Source organism: Prenolepis imparis, unplaced genomic scaffold, assembly GCF_030444845.1.
Source record: "Prenolepis imparis isolate NDT839.2.m4 unplaced genomic scaffold, iyPreImpa1.0 SCAF_2, whole genome shotgun sequence".
Lineage (NCBI taxonomy): Eukaryota > Metazoa > Arthropoda > Insecta > Hymenoptera > Formicidae > Prenolepis > Prenolepis imparis.
This window is the reverse complement of record NW_028141160.1, coordinates 3538516-3550851: the sequence shown is the minus strand read 5'-3', so window position 1 is coordinate 3550851 and position 12336 is coordinate 3538516. Positions and strand designations below refer to the sequence as shown.

Sequence of the window (12336 nt, the reverse complement as noted above, 5' to 3'; positions counted from 1 at the left end):
ACGATCATTTTACGGTCGTTGATTGACTGTCAAGGGAAACGAATAGTTTTCGAGGCATTTTAAAAGTATGCTAAAGTCATCTAAAATAGTGTTTCATCGAAATATCTTTTCATTTAAAAACAGCGACCTGGATTAGTCTATATGTCTATATTAAATGGCATCTAAGATTTTTCAGCGTGTGCTTTTTTGCCTCTGACGTCACAATCTAACATGGCCGCGGCGAGAACCCAGGAGCTTTAAAGTTCATACGCCAAAGAAAAATACAAATTTGTAAGCAAATTTAGCGTTTATACTATTTATTAGTTTCTATATTTATACTAAGAATATAAAGGCTCGATATATATCGATAACGATAAAATTTATCATTTGCTAAGTTTGACCTTGGTATGATCCCTACGACCTTCTGATCCCATAGTATGACCATGTGTTTTGACGTAGAATTTCACGCTCTTTCGGAATCCGGGGTCAAAAATAGGGGTTCTCATTTAAAATTTTGAAGTTGACCTTCAAATTACCTTGAAGGACACGGTCAAGGTCAAAATCAAGGTCATCATCTTACTCCCCGCTTGAAGCCATACAACTTTGCTATTGGACATTTTTCCAAAATGCATTCTTACTGAAAATATTAGGGGGGTCCGATACTTTTCGATGACCCTGTATATATATATACAATATATATACATATATATATACATATATTCCCTACTAAATTCTATAATAATAATTACATATATACATATATATATCTTTCCGAAACTATATGAAAACAAGGGCACTTAAAATAACAACACCAAAACACAGGAACATTTGAAATCAACGTATTCTTTATTTACTCAATATAAAAACACCTATTGTTTGACAAATACAAATATTAAAAGAACATACATTATAAAAACAACGATAATAACATCTCGACTAAAAATAGATATACAAATGTTGCTGTGCAAATATAATACAACGGTTATTATATTCAAACTCTCTCGCGAGACCCTATCATTCAGAGACACGTGGAAATATTGTAACCGCCTGTTTCCGTAATCTGGGGGTAGCCCAGAGGTATATATACGCCGCTCGCAAGGGATGATTATCATTATATATACAATATACATTCACTTCGTATCTACTTATTCCACTTAGCATTCTTATTCTACTTCTACTTACACACATCTACTTAATATTCTTACACTTATATTAGGGTGTATAAAATAAATACTCATTATTCTTAAACTATCTTACAAATTTATTCTACAAGTAACTTGTTGGAAACCTACAATCTATAGTAAGTATTAATCAAACTTATTATTATAATTATTCTCGAGTGCTACCTAATCATCTCTTAACTAATTAAATTATAAATTATTTCATTATAATTAATCAACGCAACGCTTTAACTATAAAATAACCAAAGTATCGCGACGGTACTAACAATTGTTTCACGATTCAAATATCATATATATTTAACTCGACACAGAGTTTCACTACTTTTCGCTCTTCTCTCCATAATCCTCTTCATCGACCACATAGTAGTAAAACTACAATCCCCCATTGGCACAGCTTTTCGAATCTGTAAAATAACCACAAGCTCAGACTGGTATATAAGAAAAATAATTATTACTTAAAGAATTTCTATACTTATCTAATTATAATTCTGTCCTCTATCAATAATTCATTCGTTTACCGCGCGCCTCTCACAGGGCGTCGCACCGCTCCTATCCATTAGAGCGCCTCCGACAAGACGAGCGACCCTTGATAATTCTTCCAGCTCTATACCCAATTCTCGGGGAGCGCCTCTACAAGGGTGAACCTCTGCCTATAGCCTCAGGGTCACGCCTCTCTCAGGGCGATAACCGCTTCATTCTCTACCTGTAAATTAATAAAAGACAGAATTAGTTCATCTTATTGAAGAATAAATTAATTATTAATAAATACAATCTACATATATAATAATTAAATGTGATTCTTAAATTCGGCCAATAGAGCCAAGCACGAAAATTAATTCTAATTTTTCGGAACGGTATCTCTTGGTTTGAGATTACTAAGTTCCATCAATTAATAATCCTCGAACTTTACAACGGGAAAATAGGCGAGAAAAATATTGGTCCGAAAAGTCGCTGAAGCGGGAATTGAACCCGCGTCTTTCGCTTGCCGGGCGACTGCTCTTACCACTAAGCTATTCAGACCCCTTCGATCCTATATTTTTCATTTGCCTTATAGTGGATGTTAGTAAATAGCGCCATGAATTAGGCCCAGACGCGAATATATAAATTAAGAAATATTTTTATCGGCTCTCAGTATTTAATAACTAAATGTGATTCTTAAATTCGGCCAATAGAGCCAAGCACGAAAATTAATTCTAATTTTTCGGAACGGTATCTCTTGGTTTGAGATTACTAAGTTCCATCAATTAATAATCCTCGAACTTTACAACGGGAAAATAGGCGAGAAAAATATTGGTCCGAAAAGTCGCTGAAGCGGGAATTGAACCCGCGTCTTTCGCTTGTCGGGCGACTGCTCTTACCACTAAGCTATTCAGACCCCTTCGATCCTATATTTTTCATTTGCCTTATAGTGGATGTTAGTAAATAGCGCCATTAATTAGGCCCAGACGCGAATATATAAATTAAGAAATATTTTTATCGGCTCTCAGTATTTAATAACTAAATGTGATTACTAAGTTCCATTAATTAATAATCCTCGAACTTTACAACGGGAAAATAGGCGAGAAAAATATTGGTCCGAAAAGTCGCTGAAGCGGGAATGAAAAATATAGGATCAAAGGGGTCTGAATAGCTTAGTGGTAAGAGCAGTCGCCCGGCAAGCGAAAGACGCGGGTTCAATTCCCGCTACAGCGACTTTTCGGACCAATATTTTTCTCGCCTATTTTCCCGTTGTAAAGTTCGAGGATTATTAATTGATTGAACTTAGTAATCTCAAACCAAGAGATACCATTCCGAAAAATTAGAATTAATTTTCGTGCTTGGCTCTATTGGCCGAATTTAAGAATCACATTTAGTTATTAAATACTGAGAGCCGATAAAAATATTTCTTAATTTATATATTCGCGTCTAGGCCTAATTCATGGCGCTATTTACTAACATCCACTATAAGGCAAATGAAAAATATAGGATCGAAGGGGTCTGAATAGCTTAGTGGTAAGAGCAGTCGCCCGACAAGCGAAAGACGCGGGTTCAGTTCCCGCTTCAGCGACTTTTCGGACCAATATTTTTCTCGCCTATTTTCCCGTTGTAAAGTTCGAGGATTATTAATTGATTGAACTTAGTAATCTCAAACCAAGAGATACTGTTCCGAAAAATTAGAATTAATTTTCGTGCTTGGCTCTATTGGCCGAATTTAAGAATCACATTTAGTTATTAAATACTGAGAGCCGATAAAAATATTTCTTAATTTATATATAATAATTATAGAGAAGAATAAACATATATATATATATATATATATATATATATATATATTATTGAACATCGAGTTAGCATTATTTATTATCACAAGCAATAATATAGTATCTAAGATTCACTACTTACATTTCCTTCCTTACGCACACATACGTAAGCATACATGTTTATGTCGTCCTGCGACGCGTTCTCTTCATAAGTCCTGACCACGCGTGTTTTACCGCTCGGCCCGCGAGCCAGGCTTTCTATTGCGTACCTTCATAGGTCACGCCAGAACGCGTCAAAAATCTCCCTCCAGGACGTAACAGTCCTGCCCGAGGTCAGATTGTATTCATTCCAAAGATTGACTTCAATACAAATGATTTGGAACTTCTATTCAAACTTAAACGGAGACAGTTTCCTATTCGAGTGTCATTTGCCATGGCAATAAATAAATTACAAGGACAAACTTTAGAAAAAGTTGGGATTTATCTGCCACATCCTGTATTTGCTCATGGTCAACTCTATGTAGCATTCTCGAGAGCAACAAAAAGGCAAAATGTGAAAATTAAGATAGATGAATTAAGCAATCAAGGACATCTCATTGAGGAAAATACAAAATCTTTTATGAAAAATGTCGTTTACAGAGAGATTTTATAAATTGAATAATTTGAAAATTGTATGAGAGCTAATAATATAGCGGGTCAGCGGTGGGTAATTAAACCGTAAAAAAAATCTTTATAAATAATAGAAAATATATAAAATATTATATGCCAAATAAAATATTTATAATATTTATAATATTTAAATTAGTGGAAAAACAAATCATGTTCATCCCAGAAAAAAAAATAACACTGATAACAATTTCGAGAAAATCAGTAAATGTAGGATAAAAAAATAAAATTTAAAAAGAATTATAAAAATTTAAAAAAAGGTTATATAGAGGCTTTGAGGCCCACACATACACATACGCACATTGGCATAGAAATCTGAAAAAACATTTTTTAACAAAAACATAACTTCCTCACACACCACACACAAACGCACATTTTTTATGGAAACATTTATGCAAACAAAACCACATAACATCCATCCTCGTAACATTAGAAACATTTTGGTACCTGTTTCACGAAAATCGATCCATAAATGTAGAAGTAATTTGCGGTCACAAACAGATAAAATACCTAATTTTCTCTATTACATAATAAATAAAAAATATTAAATAAATTGTATAAAAAATTAAAAATATTTTTTATAAAGATGCAAGATGAAGGCTTTGAGGACCACGCGAAGCGCGGTCCGAAACGCTAGTTATTATATAAATATATATATTTATATATATGTCTAAGAGATGTTGCAAGGACCTTTTAGATAATATACTGTATATTTCCGTGACCTTTGGCTATTGCCAGGTCGGACCTGGATCTTTTCTCCAGTTAAATGTATATTTCCAGGTCCGACCTAGCAGTATATATTTCATCTATAAAAAAATAAAATGTAATAAAAACGAAAAATTAATCATATTTTCATTAAAAACAAGATACCATTAGATGAATTATTTATATATTTAACTTCTCATGTCCTTTTTTATCTATAAAATAATTTCTTTCCTAAAAATTGAGCTTTTTTGTTAAATAATATGTAATATGTATATTTTCGGGACACTTATCGCAGTTATATGGATACTTTCGGGACCACATATACATTATGTTCAAATTTGCAAAATAACACTGCAATATCATAGTTATACACAATTATTATATAGAAAAGTATTATCTTTTCTTTAAACGTGAAAAAAAACATTTAATATTGATTATTTTGAAGTTCTTATTAGTGTGAGATAATATGAACAAATTCGGTACCACATCAAAAATTTGGCGCCATAAAGCTCATTCGCACTATTTCATAAAAATTTCCACTATTCCAGCATTTTAGCATTCTATTAAAATATTAGTACATAATTATTTAATAAAATCAATATCTTATGTTAGTGCTAAATATACGCACACTTAATATGGTGTAAATATACGCATTATACCATCGGTCCCGCCAATAACAAAAATTTGGCGCCATACAACTCATTCGCGCTATTACGTAAAAATTTTAACTATTGCAGCATTTTAGCATACCATTTAAATATTAGTACTTAATTATTTATTAAAATCGATATCTTGTGCCAGTACTAAATATACGCATTACGCATTATACCAACGGTCCCGCCAATAACAAAAATTTGGCGACATAAAGCTCATTCGCACTATTTCGTACTATTCTATATTTTAGCATACTATTCAAATATTGGTACCTAATTAATTAATAAAATCGATATATTATGCCAATGCTAAATATACGCATTACGCATTATATCAATGGTCCTGCCAATAACAAAAATGTGGCGCCATAAAGATTATTCGCACTATTTCGTAAAAATTTTAACTATTCCAGCATTTTAGCATACTATTCAAATATTAGTACTTAATTATTTAATAAAATCTATATCTTATCCCAGTGCTAAATATACGCATTGTGCATTATACCAACGGTCCCGCCAATAACAAAAATATGGCGCCATGAAACTCATTCCCACTATTTTGTAAAAATTTTCACTATTCCAGCATTTTATCATATTATTCAAATATTAGTACGTAATTATTTTCTAAAATTGATATTTTATATCAATGCTAAATATACGTATTACCAACATTATACCAACGGTCCTGTCAGTAACAAAAATTTGGCGCCATAAATCTTATTCGTACTATTACGTAAAAATTTTCACTATTACAGCATTTTAGCATATTATTCAAATATTAGTACGTAATTATTTAATAAAATCGATATCATATGCCAGTGCTAAATATACGCACACTTAATATGGTGTAAATATACGCATTATACCATCGGTCCCGCCAATAACAAAAATTTTGCGCCATACAGTTGTAACGACGCCCCCCGCATCGTTCCCGACCGTCCACCCGTCGGAAGGCTGCGCCCGGCCGGGCAGGGCAGCAGGCGCCGAGCGCCACATTTAATTAATCAAACCGTTAAACACGGTTCACCGAAAATGCCCGACGCGCGCCGAAATAAACCGAGTATTATCACCCCCACTCCTTCTCCTTCGATCCAGCCTCCGATCCCGTTACTCGAGCCGTATAAAAAGAGAGCTCGCGATAAGAGCTCTCTCAGATACCGTTCCAACTCCGCTGTACCGGAGCATCCTTCTACCCGGAATAAGAGACCGAGGTAGACGAGTACGCTGCCTCTGCGGAGATAATCTCCGTGCTCCGAACTTCCGGCTTCCGCTTCCACCGTTCCCCGACTTCGAGGTAGAGTGTCCTCTGTCTCCTCCGAGATAGTCTCGGGAGTCCGGAGTTCCGACCGCGCCCCGCAAAAAGCGCGCTGACGTCAGCGGGTGGAGCTCCGCCGCCTTCGTCGAGGTTTCTCGACCGTCAGTGCGTTCCTCCCTCCGCTCCCCATACGGACGGCCGTGACACGCCGAGCCGTCGCGTCATTCAACAGATCACAGTCCGCGTAATCCTGCCGACAAAGCGGCCGACTACTACGCGCGCCGTTCGATTGCGCTTTCTTCGATATATCGAAGAGAGCGGCCGCTCTCAGCTGACACGTTTTTCTACCCGCGCCGACTCGCGTCGCGACAATACCGAGCGCCCCTCGCGCCGCCCCGACCCCGCGCCTAGCGAGCGACGTAAACACGACCATCCCGCGATCATACACACACACACACACACACACACACACACACACACACACACACACACACACACACACCGGCGTACGTGTCAACCAACACTCCGAGGTGATTTAAAGACCCGCATAATATCCGGAGCTTTAACGACAGGCGTTACACACACACACACACCCACACCCGAACACTTGTAAATACTGACACCTAGATTTAATAAATTGCATATATTATAACCAAATACTACGTTCGTTGTCTCACCCTTTTTACGAGCCCTGATCCCGACCGAGTTATTCCGAGCTCGCAAAAAGCGACCGTTACATTTGGCGCCCGAACAGGGACCGTTCCGTCCGTTGTGAGACACGAACCCTGCGTGTGTATTGCGCTCGCGCTGTTTCTTTTTTTCTCCCAGTCACGAACACCGAACCACCGGTCACGCCACGATGCCGAAAGCGTGGATTTACCGAGTACCGAAGGAACAATTGGTTTCGATCGTCACCGCGGCCGGCCTCGACGCAACCGGCACCCTCGATGACCTCCGTAGGCGCATGAGCCACCACATCGACGAACACTTTGCCGAATACGCGACTGCGGAAGACGAGGGAGGTGAACCCCACACCCCGCCGCCGGCCATCCATGTGCGTCCCCCGACACTGCCGCCTGGGGGGGACCGCAGGGGGCCCCTGCCATCCGATGACGCGAAAGTCATCAACCAGATTCGGAAGTGGGGATGCCCTTTCGACGGACGCGACCCCGTGGCCTTCCTCGAGCGCGTCCGCGAACTAAACGCCGGTTACGGGTACACCGGCCGGCAGCTACTTAGGGCGTTACCCGAACTCTTACGCGGCGATGTCCTTCTGTGGTATCGAAATACGCGAGACAACTGGTCCGAATGGAACGATTTCGAACGCGATTTTAACGCACACTTCTTAACGCGACGATACAAAGCCACGCTCCGCCGCGACATTTTGGAACGCCGGCAAAATCGGAGGAAAAATTCGCGACGTACGCCACGGTGATGATGACGCTGATGCGTCGCGCCGGCGGTTTCTCTCGCGGCGAGCAGCTCGAACGCATTTATGATAATATGCATCCCGAGTACAAGTTTTACGTGCGGATTGACGATGTCGCGAACCTGTCGGAACTGCATTACCGCGCCGCGGAATATGAAGATATCGAGCAGGAACGTAGTCCGAGGCAGAAGAGCGAAAAAACAACTAGCGACCGGCCCACCGTAGCAGCCGTATATAATCGCGAGGAAAGTTGCTGGCGCTGCAAGCAGCGCGGACACACCCGGTTTAATTGCAAGCGCCCCGCGAAGAAATTTTGTTCGCAATGCGGACGCGATGGGGTACTCACCTCGCAGTGCCACCCACCACGAACGGGAAACGCCAACGGGGCCGAGGCCGAGCGGACCGACACTCGCCCCGACACCAGCCTCGCGACGTAACTTTCTCGCCGCGACCCCACCTGACCGTCCGCATACACGGGAGGCCCTTCAAGGCCCTGCTAGATTCGGGGGCCGAGATTTCGTTCATCAACACATCCACGGCCGAAGTCGGTCGGATCTGGGGCTACGTAGAGGGCACGAACGCCGAACAAGTGCAACTGGCCGATGGAACATACGCGGAAGTACCCGGCTACGTGACACTGCCGATCCGAGTCCGAGACCGCACCTACCGACACGAATTCGCCATACTGCCGACCCTCGACAGCGCGTTACTTATCGGCATCGATCTCTGGGGAAAGCTCGGGATCACCATCACCCCACCGCGCGCCGATCCATGTCATCACACCCCGCAGTGCAGCTTGACCACTGGACTCGCGAGCCGCACGCCTGCCGAGGACCACCGCCTCACGACATTACTACAGCACGAACTCGCGTTATTCGACGACGTCCGCGGGCCAACGACCCTCGCGCAGTACCACATCCGGCTAAAGAATCCGACGCCGATCAAGCAAAGATACCGCCCTCGTAACCCCGCGATGCAGGCCGTTATCGACGCCGAAGTGGCAAAAATGGAGGAGGCCGGGATTATCGAGCCCTCCAAAAGCGCGTGGAGCTCACCCATCGTGATCGTCCGGAAAAAGGATGGCAAACACCGGTTTTGCATCGACTTTCGGCGCGTGAATGACGTCACGGATAAGGACGCGTACCCCCTGCCGCAGATCACCGCGACCCTCGACAAGTTACGAGGAGCCCGTTACCTGACCACGCTAGATCTCAAAAATGGCTACTGGCAGGTACCGCTCGCGCCGGAGAGCCGCCCGATTACCGCGTTCACTATTCCAGGGAGGGGGTTAATGCAGTTCCGGGTGATGCCGTTCGGCTTGCATTCCGCGCCGGCTACGTTCCAACGCCTGCTCGATACGGTTCTGGGACCCGAACTCGAGCCCCACGTATTCGTGTACTTGGATGACATTATCATCATCAGCCGCACCTTCGACGAACACCTCGAGCTGCTCACCGAGGTTTTCTGCCGTTTACGCGACGCACGATTACGGCTGAACCCCGCGAAGTGCAAATTTTGCGTCGACCAGTTAAAATATCTCGGTCACATAGTCGATGGACACGGGATTCGAACCGACCCCGAAAAGGTCAGCGCCGTCGCGAACTGGCCCGCACCGCAGAACATCCGGCAAATCCGGCAATTCCTGGGCGTCGCCTCGTGGTACTGCCGCTTCGTGCCGGATTTCTCAACGACCGCCGCGCCTCTCACACGATTAACACGAAAAAACGCCCGATGGAAATGGGGGGACGAAGAAGACGCCGCTTTTCTCGCGCTAAAAAACCGCCTAATCGCCGCACCCATCCTCGCGTGCCCCGACTTCGCGCGCCGCTTCTACTTGCAAACCGACGCCAGTAACCACGGCCTCGGAGCGGTCCTTACGCAGTTTTCCGAGGAAGGAGAACGGGTCATCGCGTACGCGAGCCGCACCCTCAACGGCGCGGAAAGCAATTACAGCGCTACGGAATTGGAATGCCTGGCTATCGTGTGGGGCATACAGCGGATGAAAGGGTATCTGGAGGGCTACGCCTTTACCGTCGTGACCGATCACCAGTCACTCAAGTGGCTCCAACGGTTGGACTCCCCGACCGGACGCCTAGGCCGTTGGGTTTTCGAACTCCAGCAATACGAGTTCGACGTTAAGTACCGCGGAAAACTCAATCGCGTGGCCGATGCGCTCTCCAGATGCCCCGAAGTCTGCGCCGCGCACCCGATCCGATGCCCTTGGTACCGCCGCGTGTACGACACCGTGACGCGACAGGCCTCAGTGCTCCCCGATTATCGCGTCGACAACGGAGTCCTGTACCGCCACATTCTCCACACCTTGAACTTCAAGGACGAGCCCACCGAGGCACAGTGGAAGCAATGTGTCCCGAAGAACCGAAGGCGCGCCGTGCTGCAGCAGCTACACACCGCACCCACCGCGGGACACCTGGGGGTAGCTAAGACAGTCGCTCGTGTCGCGGAGGAATACTACTGGCCGGGGATGCTACGAGAAGCCGCGACCTTCGTGCGACAGTGCGAAACATGCATGGCGCACAAAGCCTTGCAACAAAAACCCGCCGGCTATATGCACGCCGTAGACATCCGACAACCGTGGGAGCAAGTCACGATTGACCTAGTTCGGCCCACTACCGAGATCACGAGCCGGACACACCTGGCTCTTTGTGTTGCAGGATCGCTTCACGAAATGGACCGAGCTCGTGCCGTTACGCAAGGCGACCGCCGCCGCCGTCGCCGACGCCCTGACCACCCGTATTATCCTGCGTCACGGGCAACCCGATCGCATTATCTCCGACAACGGCACCCAGCTCATCTCCGGCCAGCTCATCGCTCGCCTAACGGCCCTGGGGATCAAACACCTCGCCCGTCCGCGCTCCTCACTGCAACCCGGTGGAACGAACGAACCGCGTAATCAAAACTATGATCGGGGAATATGTCGGTCGAGACCATCGAGACTGGGATGCTCGAATCCCCGAATTGCAGTTCGCCTACAACACGGCGTACCAGGACGCCACGGGATACACACCCGCATACTTAAATCACGGCCGGGAATTGCGACGCCCGGAAACGACCGAACGACGACCGACCGCCATCGACGAACCGGATATAGTCGCTCAGCACCTCCGCGACGCCTATCAACTAGTGAAAGTGCACTTAGCCAGGGCGTTCCAACGCCAGGAAAAATATTATAATTTGCGACGACGACCGTGGCGACCGAAACTCGGCGACATCGTCTGGAAAAAACAGCATCCGCTGTCACGAAAGGCAGACGCATTCCAAATTAGCACCCAAATATGTTGGCCCGCTCACGGTACGCCGCATCGTCTCACCCGTAATAGTCGACCTGAAAAGCGCCCACGGCAAATGGTACCGCCATGTCCACATCCAGGATTTAAAGCCAGGCCGCAACAACAAACCTAACACCTCTAACGGAAACGGGGAAATAATAAATAACACCGACGACCCCGACAATCAGGATGAGGACGACTCCGAAAAATAACGAGCTCACTTTGGTTAGAAACCTTCAAGAGAACAGACGACCATGGAAAAGGATATTATCCAAGCCATAAATGAGCTACTGGGCGACTCGACCGATGACGAGGGCCCCGACGCGCCGCCGAGCGCTCCTGCTGGACCACCACCGTCCCGGCCGCCCCGCGTGGGCACTATTGTGCAACGCTCCGACCGAGCAAATCAGCGAAAGCGCGAAATGCTGCTGCAGCAACCACCGCCACTGCCGAAACGACCAACACGCCAGCCGGCCCCTCCGGAGAGTACCACGGCACCACGACCGACGCTACAGATGCCGACCGGACCCGTAACCCCTCCGCCGATTCCGTACCAGGTCGCACCCGGAGTGGTGGTAGAGGTACCGCATTTCGCGGTATACGTATCCCGCCGCTACAAGTTCCTGTCCGCGGAACAAGGGTACTGGATTCTGCGGTTTTCGCGACGCGGCGAATTCCGGTATCACCGCCGCATTCGCTAATAGCTGCCTCAAATTCAGGCACTTCTAGGGGGGGGTGATGTAACGACGCCCCCCCGCATCGTTTCCGACCGTCCACCCGTCGGAAGGCTGCGTCCGGCGAACACCGGCCGAGCAGGGCAGCAGGCGCCGAGCGCCACATTTAATTAATCAAACCGTTAAACACGGTTCACCGAAAACGCCCGACGCGCGCCGAAATAAACCGAGTATTATCACCCCCACTCCCTCTCCTTCGATCAAGCC

The 12336-nt window shown here is 45.3% G+C and overlaps 1 protein-coding gene and 1 non-coding gene across 2 annotated transcripts; one reads left to right on the top strand and one right to left on the bottom strand.

Moving 5' to 3' along the window:
• Positions 1–2461: 2461 nt before the first annotated feature.
• Trnav-gac (transfer RNA valine (anticodon GAC)) lies at positions 2462–2535 on the bottom strand. The gene has a single exon. It is a non-coding gene; the product is annotated as a tRNA-Val (tRNA).
• Positions 2536–11027: 8492 nt separating this feature from the next.
• Positions 11028–11528, top strand: LOC145932820 (uncharacterized). Its single transcript, XM_083032057.1, has one exon. It carries the CDS (start codon positions 11028–11030, stop codon positions 11526–11528), a length of 501 nt encoding a protein of 166 aa, XP_082888183.1.
• The last annotated feature ends 808 nt before the right edge of the window (positions 11529–12336 follow it).

Excerpts from the sequence above, each read along its gene's own strand:
- LOC145932820 (XM_083032057.1), top strand. The coding sequence starts at position 11,028 with ATGATCGGGGAATATGTCGGTCGAGACCATCGAGACTGGGATGCTCGA.